General features: G+C 36.2%; 1 protein-coding gene and 1 pseudogene across 25 annotated transcripts in view; both read right to left on the reverse strand.

The window, feature by feature from the left end:
• Window positions 1–3,414: 3,414 nt before the first annotated feature.
• Window positions 3,415–27,852, reverse strand: part of DLG1 (discs large MAGUK scaffold protein 1) — a 271,862-nt gene continuing 247,424 nt past the window's right edge. For all 25 annotated transcript variants that reach the window (XM_027061130.2, XM_027061129.2, XM_015073778.3 and 22 more), the window contains 3 exons: window positions 17,900–18,009; window positions 6,137–6,228; window positions 3,415–5,253 (listed from right to left, as the gene is read on the reverse strand). In XM_027061130.2, the coding sequence (XP_026916931.1) occupies window positions 5,147–5,253; window positions 6,137–6,228; window positions 17,900–18,009 (309 nt within the window). In that variant the 3' untranslated portion in view covers window positions 3,415–5,146. The remainder of the gene's footprint in view (window positions 5,254–6,136; window positions 6,229–17,899; window positions 18,010–27,852) is intronic.
• LOC113600078 (uncharacterized) lies at window positions 20,712–20,812 on the reverse strand (annotated as a pseudogene).

Consider the following 27,852-nt stretch of genomic DNA (forward strand, 5'->3'; position numbering starts at 1 on the left):
CATGGCTGTCAGATCAGAAACCCATTCCTGGTTTGCTTCTTGCTCCTGCAGACCTGAAGTTGCAAAGAAGCACAAAAATACAGTGGCAAAAACTGAAAACAACCCAAAAGTCCTTCAGTGAAGGGATACATGAATTATACCTCTGTAAAATGAACTACTACTTAGCAATAACAAACTATTGATTCCTACAGCAACACGGATAAACCTGATGCATTTTGCAAAGTCAAAGAAGCCACACCCAAGATGCTACATGGGATATAGTCCCATTTATATGACATTCTGGGAAAGGCAAAACTATAGGCACTGAGAAATACCAGTGGTTGCAAGTTGGGGGTAGCAGTTTTGGGGGTAATGGGGTGGTTACATGGTATACATGGGTCAAAACTCACAGAATTGAACACCATAGAGAATTTTACTGTACATAAATGAAAAAAAAATATTTGTTAGGGTAGTGGCTTCCTTTGGAGTAGGAGCAGTGACTGGGAGGGAGATTGAGGGGGGTACCTGGAGTGGTCACGTTCTGTTTTTTGAGCTTCATGCGGATTGTTACGTGGGTAATGTTGGTTTGTAAACATTCAGTGAGGTTATGTGCTTATGATATTCATACATTCTACATATGTATACTTCAATAACAAGTAAACAAAAAAGACACTGGGAGAGAATTCCAGCCTTCACTGCCTTCTAGTCTCCTTCCCCTCATCTTCCCCCACCAGTGTACTGCTCTTGTATGTTGATAGAAACTGCTAGAAAAATTGTAGTGTTAAACTCTCCCTGGTCAGGTGTGCTACCTATTCCTAAAAGTTTCAAACTTTGGTTTACCTGACCACCAATTCTGTTCACAACGCTGTTTGGCAGACTAGAACTTTCTTTCTTTCTTTTTTTTTTTTTTTTTTTGCCATCTCTCAGGTAATCATATTTGGAGGAGAATGAAGAAAGAGCTGGTAGTGGAAAGTCACTGAGAAAGTAATCACTGAGTAAGTAGTGACTATTCTAAGTCAAATTAAATAAGAGAAGATGTATCTTACCCATGTGATTTAAATAATCGTTTTTCAGGCCTGTTTCTAGACTCTCAATAATGAATGTTCTGTAAAACTGCTAGGGACTGTTGTGTCTAGTACCGTGCAGGTGTGAGAATGGCTTAGAAGATCTTGATGCCTTCCATGTTTAAGGTTGAGGTAGAGCAGGCCAATCTCTGACATCTCTGGAGTAGGGACGCTTAGAAGAGATGAGTAAGCAGGATCATAGGGTACTGAAAAGTAAATAATTTCCTAACTGAAAGTCCATCGAAGAAAATTTCTCTATAGTTGATGAAGAATGGTGGACCATGTTATTCTCTCAGTTTTCTGCTACCAATCATAAACACACTCCAGAGCAAGGGAAGAATAGGTAGTGAGAGTCAAGCATCAGATGTTGTGATCAGTTTTTGTACACACTGCTTTACTTAACCTTTATAACAATCCTGCAAGGTAGTCATTCAAACTCCATTTAAAATATGGCAAAATGAAGGCTCAAGGTAATCTGTACAAGGTGAGTTGCAACAATTCCAGGCTTCTGATTCTAGAGGAAAAGGGAATTAACTTTTAGAATGTACTATGTGCTAGCCTCCCTTATTTATAATCTTATTCTCAAAATGTTTCCACTTTACAGAGAAGTAAACAGAAAGAGGGATGGCATGATTTGCCCATGGTTAGTTACATAACCAGTGAGTGGCCAAGCTGGTATTCAAATGAAACTCTGATTCCACAGCCTACATTCTTCACATTGTAGTATTCCACAGCCAAAGCCAACGAGAGCTGTACTGTGCAATTCCGGAGGCAGATAAATGGAGTCTTTAACATTGGACTAAAACACCAGATAATCTAAACTGAGGTCAGAAAAGTGACATTCGTGTTCTTCCCTGATGGCTTTCAAAATCAAACCTCTCAATAAAATCTCTTAAGTTTATTGATATTTACTTTCTTTTAGTCAGTAACTCAAACCTTGAGGGACTGAATAACCCACTGAATTCAGCTTAGAGCACAGAAGACAAGGAACTGGATGGTAGACAAACCAACTGTTCAAGGAACCAGGAATCAAACGTTCTAATGTTCCTGAACTGTAGTGTAACTTTGGTTAAAACATGAGGATCTCTGGGCTTGTTTTACCATATGTAAATTAAGAGTATTCAAGATAGAATTTTGGAAGGTAAGTTGTTGACTCTGATACTTTAGAAAACAAACTTTTCTTATGAGTAAAGTCCCCAAATTGCCATCTTTGGAATTTAAATAGTAAATAGTGGGTTATCAGGTATTTGTAAGAATCTGTTCTGCAAGCTTGCTTCCATCATTTTTTGAAGACCCTTGGGAAGATGTGGAACAAAAAAGCAACCAGAAATGTGTAGTCACATTTAAGAGGCACTTTTATTTTTGCCAACTTAAAAATATTAAGAAGCATTTTAAAAAATATGAATATCTCATAAAACATTTGAAATACTGTTATTCCCTGTGTATTGTGGACTTTTTTTTTTCTTCTAATGAATACCGTTCCATTTTTGGTTCTAAAGAAGTTTTTTGTAGGTCACTGTGACAGTGCTAGGCTGACTTCTTTCTCAGAAACAGTCATTTCAGCTGTGATAGGAATGACTTGTTCCATGGGTCTGTCCTTACTTACTGTGTGACTCTGGGCAAGGGCCTTCATCTAAGTCTGTCTCTGTAAAGGGGCACTAAAATAACACAATTTGAGTCACAGTGCCTTACACAGTAGGGGCTGAAAAACAAGGTAGATTAGAAAGAACTTGGGGCAGAAAGACTTGGATACAAACACCAAGCACTGCTGCTTACTAGCTTGTCACTTGGGCAAGTGATTTCACAGAGGGGCTAGTAACTCTTAAATTCTTATCTTTTAAAATTAAATGATAATATACTAAAGTGGCTATTACACAGTAGTACTAAGCAATTAGTACTTTTATTAATAATTCTATACAATCTAGAAAGTTGCACAAAAGTTAGTATTTTCTTACAAAAACATCACTTAACAAGGACATCCGAAAGCAATGTAATACACATTAAGAGTTAAATGGCACTGTTTTCATAATCTCTTGGTATTTTAGAACATGTAACCAATAAATACTTCAAAATGGCTTATGCTGGCTGGGGTCTTGCTGCAGAGTGATTCTGGGGCTCTTGGGCTCATTTTACAATAATTTTCTTCTGGTTGTTTTATGTTTGGTAACAACTTACTATAATTAGCATTATAGCCATAATATATATTTCAATGTGTTAACATACTCAATTCCAAAACCTATAGAAGAAATTTGATTAGGTTTCCTAATGGCCCATGAAGTCTGTTTGTAAATTACATGATGCTCCAAGTTTGAAGAAAATGTCAGCTTGTAAAATATTATTTTCTTTCAGAATTCAAGACACATTTAACATATGGATTTTACAATAAAGTTTATTAGCTGTTCTCCTCTTTCTCATAAATGGAATGGATAATGTTGATAATCCTTTACAAACCAGTACTCATTTGTTTAAGAAACTGTAATGAGGAGGTTGTCAAAAACACATATTTAATAAACTCCAAAAAGCAAAAGGAAGGCAAACAATATTATTAATATAAAAGACCAGAGAAGTTGATTTCTGAAATCACATCTACCTTTCACTAAAATTTCTTAAAATTGCCCACCATGAAGATCTGTGCAACTCTAATGCAGAGCAGCTACAAGAGGTGAAAGGTGTGCAGTCTGAAGGGAAAACACACACACAAGGCTTTTCCTTCTTTGTCTACCAGTGAAAGGAGAAGTGGAAGGAGAGGCAGAGGGCCAAATCCAAACCCAATGACAAGAACAACAGTAACAAAGAAACCCAAAACAAAACCAGGAACCATCTGAAAACTTCTGAAGAAAAGAGGAGAACATGCCTATACTTTTGTATGTAATCTAATTTCCCTAAAGGTTCTTTCCACAACCACCATATCCCTGTTTTCAGTTCACGTGATTAAGGAAGATAAAGTCTAATCAATTAATATTTAATTTAAAAACCAAACAAAAAGTTAAGAGTAGGTGGCAAAAGAAAAAATATATTTTAAATATATATATGTTTGTGTGTGTGTGCAACTATGTAAAGAAAATAATTCCCATAGTTACAGAGTTTAGTTAAAGAAAGTTTTATATATATTTATATATATATATATATATATATTTTATTATAACAAAATAGGCAGTTACTGTGGGTAAAATATTCATTAAAATCTGATCCCTAAGAATACATTTAAAGTTTTAGACTATGAATTGGACTCCTTTTCCATTGCCATGAGTACTACATCATCACTAGAATGTCTGTTCTGCCTGTATTTACGTCTATGAAATTTTCTCAACCTTCTGTGTAAAAGGTGAGCTCCCCTAGCACCTAAACACGGCCTCAATTCAGAAACTGTGATGATCATTGTTTGAACAACTTTTGTAAGACACTATAAATAGTGTTGCACAAGTAGATTAAAAACGTTTAAACACTGCTATTCCTAGCAAATGTACTAAGAACCCTCAAACAATAAAAGACTTGAAGAACTCTTATGAAAAATGAATATCCCTTGTGAAATTATGCAAGTTAACGTAGACATTAATTCTGAAATTAAAAACCACATATTTTCCTTATTTGTCTATAATGAAATATTGGCTTTGATAACACAAGTCAACTGAGAAAAGGACTTGAGAGTTAATATATTGGCCAAACCATGCTATTAAAGTTAAGCGTGCACTGTTGCTCAAAGTTTACTAAATCACTGTTTAACACCACTTTTCTTTCATTTATACTGAAATTTGAAAAGAATGTATATAAAGCTTTTCTGAAAATCTCTTAAAGTTACTTTCCCTTAAACATTAAGGAATTTTACCACAATTTCCCAGTCTCCCCAAATCCTTAATAGCTGGTCAGGCCATTCCACCTTTAGTTCTGAAAAATGGCCACAAACCAATAGCGACATAAAGTAATACAGATGCTACAACTTGAAGGAGACACCAGATGTCAAAACTAAGCACAACCATAGACCATGATGAGTGGGATATGATTCAACATGGAAGGAGTATTGCAGACAGACTCCAAAAGGAAAGGGCAAAGAAATGTCAAAGAAAATGAAATCGTGGAAAAGAGAAACCGAGAAACATCAGTCTTCATAACTTTTCTTTTGCTGGAACCCATATGTAAGGACCAGACTGTTCTTCTATGATCTGCTTCACTTGGTTGTAAATGTCTTCCAGCGTATCTCCCTGTACAATAGCTGTAACAGAAACAAAATCAGAAACCTCCATTAACTGTCTATCTTTACCATCACAATCATTGGTGAAATAGAAGCTAGATCTTAGAACTAGTTATTCATCCAGCAAGAGACCATTTATGTATTGTTTGCTTAGTAGTAAGTGCTCATTTCATTAATTTTCATATTTGAAAAATGTAAGAACTTTTATTTTAAATGCGGATTGAAAATGAGACTTGGCAATTTTTACTTAGTTTTGTGTATTTGGAAAATACACACTGAAGCATCTAGAGGCAAAGGGGCATCTGCTTGCAAGTTACTCTTAAATGTTTCAGAAAAAATTAAATGTGGTAAAATGTTAACATTTAGAAAATATAGGTGAGAAGTGTATGAGAATTGCTGATACTATTCTTGTGATTGTTCTAGAAGTCTGAAATTATTTTAAAAAAAGAAGGAAAAAAGCACTGGAGTTACAACACCAAGGCATGTGATGTACTTATGAACACCTGAGGAATACTTTAAAGGACAAAATGAATGGGAGATTTGGGAATTGCTACCCACTCATTTCTTTTTAATAGTATCTTAAAATGGATCAAAATTTATGAAGCGTAAGGGAAAAGTCAGTTTCACAGAAGAAATCAAGTCTGAATCTATTTTTCTCCAGTCTAGTATGTCCTAATCAGCAACTTAAGAAACACTAAATTTCAAGATTCCTCATCAGCACTGCCTAAATTAGATGAATTATTCTGAAAACCACAGTATTAATTACATAGTATTAATACCTAGTATTAGCCACAGTAAATAATTACTGATAGATGTGGGCATAGTTCAAAATCCATTTCAATAGGTCAGTTCATATGGCTCCAAATCAAAATTCTATTAGGGCACTGACACACATGATGCCAACCTGTGAAATGTTCAGTAAATTCTTGTTCCAGTTTCATGGCTCTCTCAAATGTCTTTCTGGCTTGTTCTTCTGTCAGACGCTTATTCATTTCCCTGTGCAAATAAATTTAGGAATTGCTAATTAATACATTATAATACTTTTTGAAAAAAGATGACACATAAAACATAAAATCATGAAAAGTTGAGGTTTGTTGAGAATATATATATGTCATTAAAAATTAGATTTAGGGGTGCCTGGGTGGCTCAGTCAGTTGAGTGTCCAATTCTAGATTTCAGCTCAGGTCATTATCTCAGGGTCACAGAATCGAGGCCTGCATCAGACTTTGTGCTGAGCGTGGAGCCTGCTTAGGATACTCTCTCCCTCTGCCCCTACCCCACTCTCTCTCTAAAAAAAAAACATTGGATTCAGTCACTAAGTATATAGCTTTATGCTTGGAATGACACTGGGTTTCAACACACTTTTGCATTGGCTCCAGGCAGCCAAAAAAACTAAGCCTTAATGTCATAGTTTTCACTCTGAACAAAATTTCATATTAAGATCTACCTACCAATTTACAGGTAACAAAGGAGACACATGAACACCATGAGAAGGCAATCAGCAAAATATAGTCTAGGGAGAACTTTGCAGAAGAAATGATTTAACGAATAAATTGAAAAAAAAAGAGAGATGGAGGGAGAGTCTATAGATTAAAATACTTAACAACCAACTGTCACAAGTAGATCTCACCTGGAACTTGATTCAAACCAATTGAAAAAACATAAGCAAAACTTATGAAACAATCAGGAAAATTTGAACTATCTGATGATATAAAAAGTTGTTTTAGGTGTGACATCATAGAGATGTTTTCTTTTTAAGCTTTTAATTTTTTTTAATGTTTATTTTTGAGAGAGAGGGACAAAGAAAGGGGGAGGGGTAGAGAGATAAGGAGACACAAAATGAAGCAGGATCCAGGCTCCCAGCTGTCAGCACACAGCCCGACGTGGGGTTTGAACTCACAAACCGTGAGATCCTGACCTGAGCTGAAGTTGGATGCTTAACCAACTGAGCCACCCAGGTGCCCCTATTTTTATTTTTTAAATATTTATTTATTTTGGGAGAGAGAGAGAGAAAGCACAGGCCAGGGGAAGGGCAGAGAAAGAGGGACAGAGACAATCCCAAGCCCAACACAGGGCTTGGAGATCATGACCTGAACTGAAATCAAGAGTCAGAAGCTGAACCATCACCATAGAGAGGTTTTCCAATAACAGAATTCTTATCTTTCAAACATATACTGAAATATATAGATAAAACCATATAATGTCTGGGATTTGTTTCAAAATAATCTGGTGCGGAGGGGTAGGGAGGTGGTGGGATAGATGAAACAAGATTGGTCATAGCTGGTAATTATTGCTGCAGCTGGATGATAGGTATATGAGAATTTGTTCCCAACTTAAAGGGAAAGCGTTCAATATTTCATCATTAAATATGATGTTTGCATATATGTATATGTATGTATATTAGAAACAGTGTGAGCAGGGAAGAATGTCAAAGGGAGAGAGAAAGACTTTTTTTAATGTTTATTTTTGAGAGAGAGAGAGAGAGAGAGAGAGAGAGAAAATGAGCAGGGGAGGGGGGGCGGAGACAGAGGATCCAAAGTGGGTGCTGTGTTGACAGCAGACAGCCTGATGTGGGGCTCGAACTCACGAACTATGAGATCATGACCTGAGCCAAAGTTGGACACTTGACTGATTGAGCCACCTACATGCCCCTAGAGAGAATTTTTTAAGCAATTTTTTAGCTTTTTCAAGTTATGTGTGGAGCCCAATGTGGGGCTCGATCCAACAACCCTGGGATCATGACCTGAGCCGAAATCAAGAGTTGGATGCTCAAGTGACTGAACCACCCAGGTGCACCAATGCTTGCTTTGATATTTTGTAAATGACCTTTGTCAGATTAAGGAAATTACCTTCTGTTCACAGTTTGCAAAATGTTTGTTGTCATGAATGGATGTTAATTTTATTAAATGCTTTTTCCGCATTTGTTAAAATGCTCATATGTTTTGGATCCTAAAATCTGTTAATGTGGCACATTTACATGGATTTTAGAAAATTAATTAAAATTGTGAAAAAATATACATAACATAGAAGTTATTATTTTAAACATTTTTAAGCATACAGTTCACTGGCATTTGTATCTTCACATTGTTGTGCAACCATTACCACCATCTAATCCTGCAATTGTTTTCATCTTGTGAAATCAAAACTTTATTAAAAATAACTACCCATTCTCATCTCCTCAGCCACTGGCAACCACTATTATACTTTCTGTCTCTGTAATTTTGAACACTCTGAGTACCTCATGTAAATGGAATCATACAGAATTTGTCTTTTTGTGACTGGTTTATTTCACTTAGTATAATGCCTGCAAGGATCATCCATGTTGTAATATACTGGAGAATTTCCTTCCTTTATATTAAATTTATTTTGTGTTTATTATTTTTTTTGAGAGAGAGAAAGAAAGAGAGAGAGAGAGAGAGAGAGAGAGAGAGAGGCAGGCAGAGAGAGAGGAAGACACAGAATCCAAAGCAGCTCCAGGCTCTGAGCAGTCAGCACAGAGCCTGATGTGGGGGCTCAAACTCACGGACCGTGAGATGGTAACCTGAGTTGAAGTTGGATGCTTAACCAACTGGGCCACCCAGTTGCCCCTCCTTTATATTTATAGACCATATTTTGCTTATCCATTCATCCACTGATGGGTGCTTAGGTTTCTTCCACATTTTAGTTATTGTGAATAGTGCTACTATAAACATGAGTGTACAAGTACTTCATCAAGGAAGCAGTATATACCCAAAAGTGAAATGGCTGGATCATATGGTAACTCTATTTTTAATGTTGGAGAAAGCACCATACTATTTTCCACAGCAGCTGTGCCCTTTTACATTAATTCCCACCAACAGTTTGAGAGTTCCAATTTTTCCATGTCCATGTCAGCAACTTGTTTTTCTGATAATAGCCATCCTAATGCATGTGAGATGGGATCTCATTGTAGTTTTCATCTGCATTTCCTTAATGATTAGTGATGTTAGCATCTTCTCATGTGCTTATCAGCTATATCTTATTTGGAGAAATGTCTATTCAAGTCCTTTGCTCATTTTTGAACTGAGTTGTCTCCTTTGTTGTTTTAGTTCTCTCTATATAATGGATATTAATCCTTTATTAGATAATATGATTTGCAAATACTTTCTCCCATTCTGTGGATTGCCTTTGTACTCTGTAGATAGTGTCTTTTGATATACAAAACTGTGTTATTATATTTTTTAATGTTTATTTTTGAGAGAGAGAAAGAGTGCAAGCAGGGGAGAGCAGAGAGAGAGGGAGAGCAGAGAGAGAGGGAGACACAGAATCTGAAGCAAGCTCCAGGCTCCGATCTGCCAGCCAAGAGCCTAACACGGAGTTTGAGCCCACAAACTAGGAGACCACGACCTGAGCTGAAGTCGGATGCTTAACTGACTGAGCCACCCAGGCACCCCTTATTATTAGAGAGAGCATGAGTCTGTGAGTTGGGGGAGAGCAGAGGGAGAGAGATCTTAAGGATTCATGCCTAGCGTGGAGCCTGACATGGGATGGGGCTCTATCCCACAACCCTGGGATCACAACCTGAGCCAAAATCAAGAGTCAGATGCTCAACTGACTGAGCCACCCAGACGCCCCCAAAATAAAATCTTTTAAAAATAATAAGAGGCGCCTGGGTGGCTCAGTCAGTTGAGCGTCCGACTCTTGATCTTGGCTCAGGTCATGATCTCACAGTTCGTGAGTGTGAGCCAGGTGTCAGGCTCTGTGCTGGCAACATGGAAGCTGCCTCGGATTCTGCCTCTCCCTCTCTCTGTCCCTCCCTTTCTTGTTTTCTCTCTCTCAAAGTAAATAAGCTTAGACAAAAAATATTTTATTTTTAAGTAATCTCTACACCAAACATGGGGTTCAAACTCACAACCCTGAGTCACACGTTCCATAGACTGAGCCAGCCAGGTGCCCCTGATATACAAAACTTTAAAATATTCATGGAATCTAATCTGCTTTTGTTGTTACCTGTGCCTTTGGTATCAGATCCAATAAATCAATGCCAAATCCAATGTTGTTTTCTTCTAAGAGTTTTACTCTGTTACATTGTTACATTTTACTTTTGTTACATTGGTCATTGATCCATTCTGAGTTAATTTTTGTATATGGTGTTAGGTAAGGGTCCAACTTCATTCTTTTACATATAGATAACCAGTTTTCCCAGCACCATTTGTTGCAAAGACTGCCCTTTCCCCCACTGAATGGTTTTGCATCCTTGTCAAAAGTCATATATAGGGCAGTTTACTTCTGACCTCTTTATTCTACTCCATTGGTCTTTTAAATTTCATTTTTTTCCCCATCATGATAAGTGTACTCTTTAATCCCCATCCCCTATTTTCTCCATCCCTCTACTCACCTTCCCTCTGGTAACCATTAGTTTGTCCTCTATAGGACAGTCTGTTTCTTGTCTCTTTTTTCCTTTACTCATTTGTTTTGTTTCTTAAATTCCACATATGAGTGAGATCATATGGTATTTCTCTTTCTCTGACTTACTTAGTTTAGCATTATACTTTCCAGCTCTATTCATGTTGTTGCAAATGACAAGATTTTCTTTTTTTTATGGCTGAATAACATTCCACTTTATATACATACCACCTTTTTTTAATCCATTCATCTATTGATGGACACTAGGGCTGCTTATATAGTTTGGCTACTGTAAATAATGCTGCAATAAACATAGGGGTGCACTCGTGCACATATCCCTTTGAATTAGTGTTTTTGTATATTTTGGATAAATACCCAGTAGTGTGATTCTTGGATAATAGGGCAGTTCTGTTTTGAATGTTTTGAGAAACCTGCATACTGTTTCCCACAATGGTTGTACCAATTTGCATTCCCACCAACAGGGCATGAGGGTTCCTTTTTCCTGCACATGATTATCAACATTTGTTTCTTGTTTTTGATTTTAGCCATTCTGACAGGTGTGAGATGATATCTCACTGTAGTTTTGTATTCCATTGGTCTTATATATGTGTTTATACCAACAGCACAAGTTTTGGTTACTGTAGCTTTGTAGAGAATTATGAAATCAGGAAGTCTGAATCTTCAAGTTTGTTGTTGTTCTTTTAAGACTGTTTTGGCTATCTGGGGTGGGGGGGGAGGGTCTCTTGAGATTTCATATGTATTTTAGTATGGGCTTTTCAATTTCTATTTTTAAAAAAATTTTAATGTTTATTTATTTTTGAGATTGAGAGACAGCACAAGTAGGGGAGGGACAGAGACAGAGGGAGACACAGAATCTAAAGCAGGCTCCAGGCTCTGAGCTGTCAGCACAGAGCCCGACGCGGGGCTTGAACCCACGAACTATGAGATCGTGACCTGAGCTAAAGTGGGACACTTAACTGACTGCGCCACCCAGGCACCCTGGGTTTTTCTATTTCTGCCAAAAATGTCATTAAGATTTTGATAGACATTGCACTGAATCTGTAGATCACTTTGGGTAGCACTGACATTTTAACGACATTAAATCTTCTAATCCATGAACATGAGAAATGTCTCCATTTATTTATATCTTCTTTATTTTCTTTCAGCTATGTTTTGTAGTTTTCACTGTACATGTTTTTCTTTCATTTCCTTGGTTAATTCTTAAGTATTTTGTTCTTTTTGATGTTATTGTAATTGGAATTGTTTTTGTAATTTCCTTTTCAGATTGTTCATTGTCCACATATAGAAATGTAACTGGTTTTTGTGTTGACTCTGTATGCTGCTATTTTGCTGAATTTATTTATTAGTTCTAATAGTTTTTATGTGCAGTCCTTAGGGTTTTCTACATATAAGATCATATCATCTGCAAATGGATAATAATTTTATTTCTTCCCTTTCAATTTGGATGCCTTTTATTTTTCTTGCTTAATTCCTCTGGCTAGTATTTCCAGTACCTATGTTGAACAGAAGTGGTAAAAGTAGGCATCCTTGCTTTGTTCCTGCTCTTAGAGAAACAGCTTTCAGTCTTTCACTGTTCAGTATGATGTTTGCTGTGGGCTTTTCACACATGGCTTTTATTATGTAGAGGTAGTTTCCTTCTATTATTTTGTTAAGTGTTCTTAATCATGAAAGGGTATTGAATGCTGCCAAATGTCTTTTTTCCCTTTTTTAAGGTAATCTCTACACCCAAGGTGGGGCTTGAACTCACGACCCTGAGATCAAGAGTCACATGCTGTACCAAATAAGCCAGCCAGATGTCCCTGTCAGATGCCTTTTCTGCACCAACTGAAATGATCATGTGTTTTTTCCTTCATTTTTGTTTCCTTCATTGTGTTGTTATATTATGTTGATTAATTTTCATGTCAAACCACCCTTGTATTCCAGGAATAAAACCACTTGGTAATGGTGTATAATCTTCTTAATATTTTGGTGAGTTCTATTTGCTAGTATTTTGGTGAAGATTTTTGCATCAGTGTTCATAAGAGATACTGGTCTGTAGTTTTTTTGTACTATGTTTCCTTCTCTTGTATTATGTATCTCTTTCTCTTCATTTTTTTGAAAAGTTTGAGGAGGATTATTGGCATTAGTTCTCTAAATGTTTGTAAAATTTACCAGGGAAACCATTAGCTCCAGGGGGCTTTTCTTTGTTGGGAGGTTTGATCACTGATTCAATCTCTTTAGCAGTTATAGGTCTATTCACATTTTGTATTTCTTTTTGATTTAGTCTTGGCAGGTTTGTGTTTCTAGGAATTTGTCCATCTAATTTATATAATTTTTTGGTGCACAATTGTTTATAGTACTCTTATAATCCTTTTTATTTCTGTAGAATCACTGTCTTTTTAGATTTTAGGAATTTAAATATTTTTTTCTCCCTTTAGTCCACCTAGCTAACAGGTTGTCCTTTTGTTCTAATAATCAACTTTTGGTTTCACTGATTTTCGCTACTGTTTTTTATTCTTTTGTTGATCTCTGCTCTAATCTTTATTATTTCCTTCCTTTTGTTAGTTTTGAGTATAGATTGTTCTTTTTCTAGGGGTAGGGGCTTGCAACAATGGGTATCTGCCTCCATGTCTGCACTTCCACAACCAGAAGAAGCAATCAGCTATTTGAGCACAATTCTCTAAAATTTGGGGAACCGAATCCTTATTGCCCACCACCTTGGCCCCCACAAACTGCTCAAGAAAGGCATGTGTGGCCCTGCTATGGGGTGAAGGTGGGGATACGGGTAGCTGCTACCAGGTTAAAAGCTGAGATTAACGAAAATGAACCATTCAAAACTTCCCCTAGAAGCTGCAAGCCTTCAAGACTGCTGCATTTCAGAGTAGTTACTTCTGACAGATTCTGTTAAGTCCAATTGCTCTCTAGGTGGGGAAGTGTATTCCTGGTGGTTCCTACTCCACCTTCTCTCTAGCTCCACCACTGGTTAATTTTTAAATGTTTACCTAACCTTGCATTCTTGAATAAATCCAACTTGGTGGTTATATTTTATCTTATTAAAAAAAATTAACTGTTGAACTCAATTTGTTTATATTTTGGTAAGGATTTTTCCATCTATATTCATGTTAAGATTGGCTTATCATAATTCATTTCCTTATCATATTCATTTATTTTCCATAAAATTAATTGAAGAATCTGGGTAAGATCTGCATTACTAAGCTTTTGGCAGAATTTAGTAAGTTCTGTTGGCCTAGTGTTTTATTTCTGGGAAGGTTTTTCATAACAAAGTTAAGTTCAATAAGTTTAGGACTAGCTTTTCTATTTTTTTTTCCTTTTCTATTTCTTAAGACTTTTTGAAGTTTTTTTAAAGTATAACCTTCAAACATAGAAGACATTCGTAAATATATAGCTTGATGAATTTTTACCAACTTACACTTACCTGTGTATCATCTAGTACCTAGATCAAGATACAGAATATTATACCAGCAATCCAAAATTTGGATGTGCTCTTTCCAGTCACTACCTACCCTCAGAGTAACCTCCATTTGACTTCTAAAGCAATGATTAAGTTTGGAATCACAGAATATGTATAAATACACACATATGTGTGTGTGTGTGTGTGTGTATATATATATATACACACACACACACACATATCTATACACACATATGTATACACACATACATATATATATATACACACATATGTATATGTGTGTGTGTGTGTGTGTGTGTGTGTGTGTGTGTATGTCCGGATTTTTTTACTCAAAATATGTTTATGAGATTCTTCTATACTTTTGTGTGCAGTTGGGAGATTGCTCATTCTCATTACTGTAGAATATTTCATTGTGTGAATTTACGTATTCACTGAGACATTTGGATAATGTTTTTGGTTATTTTCAACAGTTCTTCTATCAGCAATATAGTACATGTCTTTGGTGAACACATGTAAACATTTCTGTTGAGTATATACAGTTTTAGGAGATACTGTAAACAGTTTACCAATGTGGATATGCCAATTGATAACTCCTTATCAGTGCAATGAGTTTCAGTTGTTCCATATCCTTGCTAATGATAGATGTTTTCTGTCCTTTTTTTTTTTTTTTTTAGCTATTTTGGTGTGGGGGCTAGTATATGACATTATGTTTTTTTTTTTTTTTTTAAGTAGGCTCCATGCCCAATGTGGGCCTTGAACTCAGGACCCTGAGAACAAGACCGAATGCTCTACCAATGGAGCCAGCCAGGTACCCCAAGGTTATTTATTTATTTATTTATTAAGTTCTATTTATTTATTTTGAGAGAGACAGAGCAAAAGAAAAGAGAGTGCATGTGTGCGTGCATAAATCAGAGGGGGTTGCAAAGAGGAGAGACAGGATCCCAACCCAAGCAGGCTCTGCACCATCAGCGCAGAGCCTGATGTGGGGCTCAAACTCAGGAACCATGAAATCATGGTTCCTGAGCCAAGTCGAGTTGGACACTTAATCAACTGTGCTGCCCAGGCACCCCACAACATTATGGTTTTAATTTGCATTTCCATGTTTAATTGAGCACCATTTCTTATGTTTATTCATTATTTGGATATACCCTTTTGTGAAGTGTCCAAGTTCTTTGATCATTTTATTTGATGCGTAGTAATATTTCCATTTTCATCCCTGGTATTATTTATGCCTTCTTTATTTTCTTTTTTTAACCTTTGTTATTAATGGCTTATAATATTTTTAAAGAAAACATTTTTCATTTTGGTGACCCTGTTTACCATGTTTGTTTTCTATTTCATTACATTTCTACCTTCTTTGGGTTTTACTTTTTTTTTTCCTAATTTCTCAAAACTTTAGATTTTTAATATCTATTTGATTTCCTATATTCTTTCCTAATATTTAAGGCTGTGGATTTTCCATTATTAAGGCTATTGCATTTTCCAAGTTCATTCACTTGACAATTTCATTACCATTTAGTTCAAAATATTTATTAACTTATGCTGTGATTTCTTCTTTGGCCCATCCAGAAGTACAATGCTTAATTTCCAAATATATGGGAATTTTCTAGTGATATTTTAATTATTGATTTCTATCTTAATTTCACCATGATCAGACAATGTTTGTTTCCAATCATTGAAATTTGTGGCTTAGCATATGATTAGGCTTGGTAACTGTTCTATGTGTACTGGAAATTAATGTGTAAATTCTTCAGATATCGAATGCAATGTTTTTTACGTATGTCAGTTAGGTAAGGTTTTTACTTTGTGCTGTTCTATATCCATACTGATTTTTTGTTTTATTATTCTATTACTTCCTGACTGACATGTTAAGTTCTCCCACTATGATTCTGTATTTTTTTCTTTTATAGTTATCAATTTATGCTTTACATATTTTGAGACTATATTATTAAGTACAAATGTATGTATGAATATACCTTCCTGATTGGGTCAACCTTTCATTTTTACGAAATGTCCATCTTATCTCTAGTAATGATTTCTTGCCTTTAGGTATATGTTGATAGCAATATAAACCAGCTTACTTTTGGTTAATGTTTGCATGGTATATCTTTTTTCTAGTCTCTCACTTTCAGCTTTTCCATAGCCTAATATCTAAGGTGTGTCTTATGAAAGCAACATGTAGTTGATGGGTATCATAACACACGATTCTAAAATATGGCACTTTGGCCTGCTGACTATTTTAAGCTTAAAGGAATTTGAAAGATGGCAGGTATATGAAGGACTTTGATCTTCCCCAAGGCGGGTCAAGATCCTCATGTGAGAGGTGGTATTCTTATACTTGGAGGAAATAGGCACCCTTATCTCCAAAGATGGAGGGATACTGAGAGGAATTTGAACAAAAAGGCCTTGCTAAATTTCCCTAGTTTGCTATTCTTAGCTCATATTCTTTGGTACTATGACATTTTCCCAAGACTGTCCATTTGTCATCAAACCTAGTATAAAAATGCTCAGGCTTAACTGTTTCTTTGGGTCTTCCTTTACTTATGAATGCTCCCATGTCACATAAAAGTTGAATTTAATAAATTTTGTATGTGACTCTTTCGTTACAGAGGTCCAAGTGAAAACCTAGTAGAGGGAAAGAAATTTTTTCCTCTCCTACAAATCAGCATATAGTTATTTATTTTTACTTCCACCATTCTGACAATCTTTGTATTTAAAAAATTTAAAAAAAATGTTTTTTTATTTTTGATGGGGAGAGAGACAGAGTGTGAGGGGGGAAGGGCAGAAGAGAGGGAGACACAGAATCTGAAGCAGGATCCAGGCTCTGAGCTGTCAGCATGGAACCGGATGCAGGGTTTGAACTCATAAGCTGTGAGATCATGACCTAAGCTGAAGTAAGAAGCTTAACCGACTGAGCCACTCAGGTGCCCCACAATCTTTGTATTTTAATCAGACCACTTAGTCTAGCATTAAGTTAATGAAAAATGTACTTGGGTTCATTTAAAGCATCTTACTGTCTGGGGTGCGTGGGTAGTTTAGTTGGTTAAGGGTCTGACTCTTGATTTTGGCTCAGGTCATAATCTTGAGGTTGTGGGACTGAGCCCTGCATTGGGCTCTGCACTGAGCATGGAGCCTGCTTGGGATTCTCCCTCTCCCTCTCTCTCTCTGCCCCTCCCCCTGCTTGTGCTTGCTCACTTTCTCTCTCAAAATAAATAAATAAACTTAAAAAAAAAATAAAGGGGGTGCCTGGGTGGCTCAGTTGGTTAAGCGTCCGACTTTGGCTCAGGTCATGATCTCCTGGTTCGTGAGTTCAAGCCCTGCATTGGGCTCTGGGCTGACAGCTTGGAGTCTGGAGCCTGCTTTGGATTCTGTGTCTCCCTCTCTCTCTGCCCCTCCCCCACTCGCTCTATCTCAAAAATAAACAAACATTAAAAAAAAAAAGGCATCTCAGTGTCTGTATCCTTGTCCCATCTGTTCTGTTTCTATTTGCTCTTTCCTATCTTTTAGTTTTATTTACATTCGATTTCTGCCCTCTATTATAAATAGGTATACATTATTTTATCTTTTTAGTGGTTACCCAGAACTACACTGCCCCATTCAGTAATTATTAGCCACATGTGACCATTCAGACTTAAAATTCTAATACATATTACTTTATACTTTAGTATATTAATGTTGATGATGATGATAGGTGTATTACAGAACGCTTATTTAATCCTCACAATAACCATATGAGGAGGGTATATACTACTATTTCCATTTTACAGATAAGGGAACGGAGACACAGGGAAGATAAGTAAATTACCCAATATAATAAGTAACAGACTGGATTTGTACTTAGAGACTTGTGCCTTAGGCATTTATACTTACATGATATTTTCCATGGATTTGGGTTTAATAAAAATGGAGATTGGGTAAAGTTGTGCAATCTGTAATCTCTTTATGGCATTTCCAGAGACATCGAGGATACAATGTTTGCCCTAAAATAGAGGAAATAAAGAAGAAAAACAAGTGAACTAAGTATTTTCAATCATTTCAAAGGTACATTTCCTACAGGTACAAAATATGGATTATGATATGTTTGGATCCTGTTCACTTTAAGCAAACTTGTCATTTCTGTTAGCAAATTTCAGAGGGGAAATGAAGACAATGAATGATGACTATGAATAATTAATTTTCCATTTTCAAATATTACATTTAAAAAGGAATGAAAATACAGTTCCCTTACTCCTAGCTTTCACAGATCGGTCTCCAAATGGCAACCAATATGGGGTTCCTAACTTATTTTACCAAGAAAAATAAAACACCCTAAACACCTAATAAACCACCTTACTACAACCACCATTTCATAAAACAATACATAATCAACAAGAGGGAAAATACCTAAAGTGAAGAAGAATCTTTAAAACTGAATAAATTGAAATTTATAAAACCTTATATACCACTAATTTATTTCTCATTTTATTGGGGACTTTAACACAAACTGGCAATTGGGGACCCCACTTCTGGATTTAAGACACTTTTCTGAAATGCTTAAATTCACTTACAAAGGCCATTTGGATTTTTAATAAAGATGAGTGTGTTCATGTTAAATAGGGTAGTAATCATAACTTATCAAATAGATTTTATTATATTTTAAATTACATACTGCCTCATCATGCATTTTATAATCTAAGGGCTTAAGTGTACTTCAATAAACAATTTCAATTTAGTAGGGATATTTAAAATAAAAAATTTAATACTGTATAAGACTTCAAATATATAGAAAATAATAGACACAGGGAACCTGGGTGGCTTAGTTGATTAAGCGTCTGACTTTTGACTTCAGCTCAAGTTATGATTTCACGATTTGTGAGTTTGAGCCGCACGTTGGACTCTGTGCTGATAGTGTGGAGCCTGCTTGGGATTCTGTCTCTCTCCCCTTCTCTCTGCCCCTCTACTGCCTGCATGCATGCTCTCTCTTAAAAAATACTCAAAAAAAAAAAATTAAAAAAAAAAAGAAAATAATACACACATATGTACCCACTATCTATTTTTATTAGACATTAATATTTTATGTGATTGCTCAGGAATTAAAAAAATGCTATGCTGAAACATTAACATTCTATCATGTTTGCTTTATTTTATTCCTCTCTATATACATACAAAACAATTTGAGAGTAAATTGCAGACATAATACTTCACCCCCTATTTCCTAAAAATAATGACATCTCTTATATAATCACAGTATAATTTCAGTTGGCCACCTAATGTCCTTTAGTACAAAAGAAAAAAAAGTTCCTGGTTCAGGATCCAATCCAAGATCATACATTGCATTTGGTTGTAATGCCTCTTTAGTCTGTCAATCTGGCATAGTTCTTCAGTCTTTGTCTTTCACGATCTTGGTATTTTTGAAGAGTACAGATTATTTTCTTTTTTCAAAGAATATGCCTCAACCCTGGTGTACCTGATATTTCCCATGCTACACATTTTGGCAGGAATACCACAGAAGTGATGCTGTATCCTTCTCAATTCATCATATCAAGAGGCATATAATATCTATTTGTCCCATTACTATGCTAGTGATGTTAATTTTGATCACTTGTTTAAGGTTTTATCTGCCACGTTCATTATAAAATTACAATTTTTTCCTTTGTAACTGGTAAGTATTTTGGGGGAGGATTTGTTGAGATGTAAATACCCTGTTGCTCATAAGATATTAATTCACTCACTAATTTTAGCAAACATTGATAGTTCTTGTTTGAACTATTATTATGAACAATTATTACCATGGTGGTTGTCCAGGGAGATCTCCCAATATCATCATTCTTCCTATCTTTATTAGATATTCTAATGTTAAGGCAAAGCTTTCCCTTCTATCAGTTTATTTATTTATTCATGTACTTATTGGTACCATTATGGATTCTTGGATCCTTATTTTATTCTTTTAACTTGTTTTATTTTTTATTTTTTTAAATTTACATCCAAATTAGCATATAGTGCAACAATGATTTCAGGAGTAGATTCCTTAGTGCCCGTTACCCATTTAGCCCACGCCCCCCCACAACCCCTCCCATAACCCTCAGTTTGTTCTCCATATTTATTAGTCTCCTCCGTTTTGTTCCCCTCCCTGTTTTTATATTATTTTTGTTTCCCTCCCCTTATGTTCATCTGTTTTGTCTCTTAAAGTCCTCATATGAGTGAAGTCATGATTTTTGTCTCTGACTAATTTGACTTAGCATAATACCCTCCAGTTCCATCCACGTAGTTGCAAATGGCAAGATTTCATTCTTTTTGATTGCCAAGTAATACTCCATTGTGCGCATGCACGCACACGCACACACACACACACATATAGCACATCTTCTTTATCCATTCATTCATCGATGGACATTTGGGCTCTTTCCATACTTTGGCTATTGTTGATAGTACTGCTATAAACATGGGGGTGCATGTGTCCCTTCGAAACAGCACATCTGTATCTCTTGGATAAATGCCTAGTAGTGCAATTGCTGGGTCGCAGGGTAGCTCTATTTTTAGTTTTCTGAGGAACCTCCATACTGTTTTCCAGAGTGGCTGCACCAGCTTGGATTCCCACTTATTTTATTCTTTATGTTATAATTAGTTATAACCATTTAAACATTCAAATTATCCCAGACTTGGCCACTTGGGGGCTCCACAGGCTGGCTTCTGTGTCTTTTTGACATATCCATATTATTCTTTGTGTGATATCCTTGAGCAGGAGCCATGCTAACCTTCTCTGTATACTTCTAATTTTAGTATATGTGCAGCCGAAGTGAGCACCACATCTTAATTTTATATACGGATAACCTTACTCTAGTTTTTTTAAGTGACTTTCATTTTATAATTGTCTTTAATTTTATAATACTTTATAATTTATTTTACAAAATAAATTTTATGATAGATTTTGTATGGTTTCCCAGGTATACTACTATCTGAAAATCTAGCTAGTTTTACTTCCCCCCCAATTCAATGCTGGTCTAACAGCATTGACTAATGCCTCAAGTACAATGAATACCTTGGGTACAATGTTGAATAGTAGTGGAGATAACAGACATCCTTGCTTTGTTCTTCAACATAATGGAATTTCCTCGTATTTTGCCTTGTATTTTTCCCATTAAATATTTAAAAGAATACGTATCCATCCATTCATCCATCTAAATCTCTCTTTATTTACAGCTTTTAAAAATTTATTTATCTCTACACCCCACGTGGGACTTGAACTCATGACCTGGAAATCAAGAGTCACATGCTCTTTTGACTGAGTCAGCCAAGTGCCCCATCTCCTTTTCTTTTTTAAAAGTAACACCAATCTCTGTATTTTTAAGTTTTTCTTCCCCCTGGTAAGGTACTGAATTCTACCAAAAGATTTGTAGGCATCTGGAAATTTTTGATTTTTCTCTTTAGATCTGTGGTAGATTATATTGATGAATTTTCTAACTTTGAGCTGACCTTAAATTTCTTTAAGATCATAACCATTTGGTTATGGTGTATTAGTTTTGCAACGTGCTATGGGATTCTGTTTCCTAAAATATTTAATGTTTTTGCATTAGTATTTGTGATATTGGTCTATGATTTTTTCTGTCTTTAGCTGGCTTAGATATCAATATTATACTTGCTTCATAAAAAGAATGCTCTTGAAGAGTTTGTAGAGCTTTAGAACAGTCTAACCTTTGGGATTAGATAGAATTCTCCTGTGAAGCCATCTGTGCCTGGTGCTCTTTGTGGGTGGGGTAGTTCCTTGATAACGTGCTCTATTTCTTCTAAAGAAAGCTTTCCATTTCTGACAGGTCAATTTTGGTATACCATAGTTTTCTAAAAAATTTCCATTGCAACCAAGTTTTTCCCCCCTCATGTTTCTTTATTTTGACAGAGAGAAAAATAGAGACTGATCAGGGGAGGGGCAGAGAAAGAGGGAGACAGAATCTCAAGCAGGTTCTTCACTGTCAGCACAGAGCCTGATGCGGGGCTTGAACTCACGAACTGTGAGATCATGACCTGAGCTAAAATCAAGATTCGGACGCTTAACCAACTGAGTCACCGAGGCGCCCTGCAACCAAGTTTGAAATTTATTTATATACAAACACCTGCATGGCTCAGTTGGTCCAACTCTTGGTTTTGGCTCAGGTCATTATCTCATGGTTTCATGAGTTTGAGCCCCACATCAGGCTCTGTGCTGGCAGTGCAGAACCTACTTGGGATTTTCTCTCTCTCCCTCTCTGTCTCTGCCCCTCCACCACTTGTGCTTTCTCTCTCAAAATAAACAAACTTAAAAATATTATTTATATACAGATATAGAAAGTAGTCTTGTGATTTCCTCTTATTTCAATGGTATGTTCCCTTGTCATTTCCTGTTTCTATTACTTGTTATTTTTCTTCTTAAAAAATTCAGGTCAACTCATGGTTTGTCTATTGTGTTAACTTTTTCTAGATTTTCTACTTTTCTATTTTCTACCTTAAATTCTTAAAAAAAATTTTTATTAATTACTTTTATTGTAAAAAAGAATATATGTGAGTTGACAATTCAGAAAGGATATAGTAGGGGTGCATGGGTGAGCATGGGCTCAGTCAGTTAAGTGTCCCATTCTTGATCTCAGCTCAGGTCATGATCTCAATTCGTGAGAACCACTGGTCTGCTTTCTGTTATTAGAGATTATCGTTGTATGAACGTATGTTCTCTTTTCTCCAGAAGTGGATCATATGGTAGGTGTATGTTTAAACTCTTTTTCAAAGTGGTTGTTATGTTTTTATTTTCTCACCTAGCAAAGTCTATGAGAGTTCCGATTGCTCTATAGCTCTGTCAAAGCTTGGTAATTCTGATGGGTGTGTAGTGGCACCTAATTATGGTTTCAATTTGCATTTCCCTAATGACTGATTATGATGGATGTCTTTTCATGTTTTTATTGGCCATTTGTATATCTTCTTTAGAGAAATGTCTTTTTAAATACTTTGCCCATTAGAAAACTTTTTTATATACTAGATTGAAGAGTAGTAATTATGAAAAAGTAACTAAAATGTATGAGGAGACTAAAGGAAGACAGGGGTTACTTTGGTTAAATTTGTTTGTAAAAATTTAACTTGGAATGTTCTTTCCCTCCAGATGCAGGGGAGGGTCTGTTACATATGGGAGTTTTATCTCCTGTTTTCAGGAGGAAAAGGGGAAATCATTGTGCCTTTCTTACACCTGTTGTTTTTCAAGTGCCTTTAGCTCAAAATAGTCAATATATCAAACTGGCATATTTTGGGGTGGCATATTCTGAGCCCACTCTAAGCCCTGTGTCACCCTCGGTCTCACTCTGGGGAACTCAGATGGGCTTTAGAGTTGGTGTACAAGGTGATGGTAACAGCCTGTGGTGGGGTGTGAGGAAGTCAAAATGTGCACAAGAGTAAAACCAACTCAAAACTCTACCTTTGTACCAATGGTTACCAGAGGGGAGATGGGTATGTGGGTGGGTGAAATAGGTGAGGGGATTAAAGAGCACACTTACCACGATGAGCATAGAGTAATATATGGAATTGTTGAATTACCATATTGTACACCTGAAGCTAATATAACACTGTATGTTATCAATACTGGAATTAAAATAAAAAACTTAATAAAAATAAATAACATAAAACAAGAAAACTTTTTTAAAATTCGAGGCGGGGGGAGGGGAAAGAGGGAACAGGGGAAAGGGGGAGAGGGAGAGGGTGGGGAGACAGAAAGGGGGGTAGAGAGAGACGGGGGGGGAGGGAGAGAGAGAGAGAGAGAGAGAGACAGACAGACAGACAGACAGACAGACAGCAGCGAAGGGGCAGGGAGAAGAAGAGACAGAATCGCAAGGAGGCTAAGGCCTTATCAGCACAGAGCCTGACATGAAGCTTGACCCTACCAACTGTGAGATCATGACCTGAGCTGAAACTGAGAATCTGATTCTCAACTGACTGAGCCACCAAGGTGCCCCAATAGTTTGCCCATTTTTAAATTGGGTTGTCTTTATTATTGTAAGAGTTCTTTACATATTCCGGATAAAAGTCTTTCATGAGATGAAAATATATGTATGATTTGAAAGTATTTTCTCCTACTATATGACTTGTCTTTTTATTCCTTTAACAGTGTTTTTTAGGAGCAGAAATTTTAATTTCGATGAAATCCAATTTGTCATTATTTTCTTTTATGGATTGTGTTTTTGCTATACTATCTTAGAAACCTTTGCCAAAACCAGTCATTAAGATTCTTCTCCAATGTTTTCTTCAACAAGGTTTATAGTTTTAGGGTTTACATTTATAATCTATTTTTAGTTAATTTTTGTATATGATATGAGGCATGGCTAGTCAATTGCTCTAGCACCATTTATTGAAAAGACAATCCCTTTCTCCACTGATCTGCTATTGTACTTTTGTCCACAGTTGCCCATATATATATGGGTCCATTTAAGAATTCTCTAGTATGTCCTGATCTACTTGTATGTCTTCATGCCACTACCACAGTATCTTGATTACTGTATTTTTATAAGTCTCAAAACACGCAGTGTGAGTCCTTCATCTCGGATTTTTTTCGAAGTTGTTTTGGCTATTCTAGATTTTTGCATTTCCTATAAGCTTTACAATTAGCATGTTATTTTCTACAAAAAGGTCTGCTTAGAATTTTTTTATTAAAATGTTTTTAATGTTTATTTATTTTTGACAGAGAGAGAGAGAGAATATGAATCTGAAGCAGGCTCCAGGCTCTTAGCTGTCAGCACAGAGCCTGATGTGGGGCCTTGAACCAACCACCCACAAATCATGATCTGAGCTGAAGTCGGAGGCTTAACCAACTGAGCCATCCAGATGCCCCTACTCAGATTTTGATTGGAGTTGTACTGAGTCTACAAGCTCAATTTAGAGGTAACTGACATCTACATAATATGAAGTCTTAGAAACCATGAACATAGTGTATTTCTCCACTTATTTAGGTTTTTAATTCTCTCAGCAATGCTTTGTGGTTCTTAGTGTACTGATCTATAAATCTTTTGTCAGATTTATTTCTAAGTATTTAATATTTTGCGAGACTACTATAAGTAATGTTTTTCACAATTTCAACTTACGTGTGGTTTAAGTATATAGGATTTGTATAATGAATGATACTGTACCCTTCATTCTTGCTCAACTTATTTTTAAAAAATGTTTATTTTTGAGAGAGAGAGTGTGCATGCATGTGTGAGCAGGGGAGGGGGGGGAGAGGGAGAGAGGGAGGGGGAGAGAGAGAGAGAGAGAGAGAGAGAATGAATATGAATCTTAAGCAGGCTCCTAGCAGTCAGGGCAGTGCATGACATGGGGCTTGAACCCACGAACTGTGAGATCATGACCTGAGCTTAAATCAAGGGTTGGACACTTAACTGACTGAGCCACCCAGGCATCCCTGTTGCTAAACTTACGAATTCTAGTAGTTTTTTGGGGGTAAATTCTATCAGACTTTTTACATAGACAATCATGTCATCTGCAAATGAACACAATTTTACTTCTTCCTCTCCAAACTGAACAACTTTTATTTCTTCTTTTGACTTATTGCGCAGGCTAGGACTTCTAGCATAATGCTGAAAACAAGTGGTAAAAATAGATATCCTTGATATGTTTCTGATGGGTGTTGGATTTTGTCAAATGCTTTTCTTTTTTTTTTTTTTCAACGTTTATTTATTTTTGGGACAGAGAGAGACAGAGCATGAACGGGGGAGGGGCAGAGAGAGAGGGAGACACAGAATCGGAAACAGGCTCCAGGCTCTGAGCCATCAGCCCAGAGCCTGACGCGGGGCTCGAACTCCCGGACCGCGAGATCGTGACCTGAGCTGAAGTCGGACGCTTAACCAACTGCGCCACCCAGGCGCCCCTTTTAAAATTTTTTTTTTTCAACGTTTATTTATTTTTGGGACAGAGAGAGACAGAGCATGAACGGGGGAGGGGCAGAGAGAGAGGGAGACACAGAATTGGAAACAGTCAAATGCTTTTCTTTAACTCTGGAGATAATTTTATGATTTTCCTTTTTTAGGAAAAAAAGGAACCATGAGTTCCTTTTTAATATGGTGAGTTACACTAACTGATTTTCTAGTATCTACCTTCTATTCACTGCATAAATCCTACTTGGCAGTGGCATATTATCCTTTTTATATATTAAGATTCAACTTGCTAAAATTTTGCTTAGCATTTCTGTAGATGTGTTCCTAAGAAATATTGGTCTGTAGTTTTTTTGTAATGTGTTTTCAGATTTAGAAATTTAGGTAATGTTGGACTCACAGAACGAATTGGACAGTACTTCCTCTTTTTAAATTTTATGGTAAAAATGGGTATGAATTCTTCCTTAAATGTTTGGTAGAATTTATTAGTGAAGCCACATGGAACTGGAGATTTTTGTGTGTGTGACTTTTAAATGTAAATCAATCTCTTTAGAGCATATATGACTATTCAAATGATATATTTCTTAAGTAAGCTTAAGTAGTTTATTTCTTTCAAGGAATTTATCCATTTCTTTTTTTTTTTAATTTTTTAATATTTATTTATTTCTGAGACAGAGGGAGACACAGCATCAGTGGGGGAGGGGCAGAGAGAGAGGGAGACACAGAATCAGAAGCAGCCTCCAGGCTCTGAGTTGTCAGCACACAGCCTGATACGGGGCTCCAACTCACAAACTGTGAGATCATGACCTGAGCTGAAGTTCGTCGCTCAACCGACTGAGCCACCCAGGCATCCCTGAATTTATCCATTTCAACTAAATTGTTGAACTGAGTGGTATAAAGTTGTTCCTAATATTCTTTGATTTTCCTTTTAATATTTATAAATTGTCATCTCTCCCATTTCTGTTTTTTTCTTTTATACACCAGTGTTTATTATTATTCTTTAAGCAAGATAGTATAATATAGTGTTTTTAGTTTAGTTTTAATTTTGTGAGATGGTTTTATTTTTTTTAATTTTTTTAATATATGAAATTTATTGTCAAACTGGTTTCCATACAACACCCAGTGCTCATCCCAAAAGATGCCCTCTTCAATACCCATCACCTACCCTCCCCTCCCCTCCCACGCCCCATCAACCCTCAGTTTGTTCTCAGTCTTTAAGAGTCTCTTATGTTTTGGCTCTCTCTCACTTTAACCTCTCTCTTTTTTTTTTTCCTTCCCCTCCCCCATGGGTTTCTGTTAAGTTTCTCAGGATCCACATAAGAGTGAAACCATATGGTATCTGTCTTTCTCTGTATGGCTTATTTCACTTAGCATCACACTCTCCAGTTCCATCCACGTTGCTACAAAGGGCCATATTTCATTCTTTCTCATTGCCACGTAGTACTGCATTGTGTATATAAACCACAATTTCTTTATCCATTCATCAGTTGATGGACATTTAGGCTCTTTCCATATCTTGGCTATTGTTGAGAGTGCTGCTATAAACATTGGGGTACAAGTGCCCCTATGCATCAGTACTCCTGTATCCCTTGATCTCTCCCATTTCTGATATTGATAATTTGTCTTTTCTCTTTTTCTGATCAGATTAAACATTTATTAATGACTCTGATCTTCTCAAAGAACCAATTTTGGGTTTCATCGATTATTGCTTTTTGTTTTCTTTTTCTGTTTTCCTCTATTATTTTTATTATTTCCTTCCTTCTGCCTATCATATAATTTTTGTTTTTATTTTTACTATGCCCTCCCTTTCTCTCTTTCTAGTCTTTTACTTATTTATTTACTTATTCTTATTTATTTTTGTTTGGAAAAGTTTTTAAGGCTGTGAATTTTCTTGTGATCACTTTTAAATGTATCCTATGGATTCTGATATGTACTGTTTTCGTTATTAAGAAAACTTATAATTTCATTTTGTAT

The sequence above is a fragment of the Acinonyx jubatus genome, chromosome C2 (assembly GCF_027475565.1).
Source record: "Acinonyx jubatus isolate Ajub_Pintada_27869175 chromosome C2, VMU_Ajub_asm_v1.0, whole genome shotgun sequence".
Classification (NCBI taxonomy): domain Eukaryota; kingdom Metazoa; phylum Chordata; class Mammalia; order Carnivora; family Felidae; genus Acinonyx; species Acinonyx jubatus.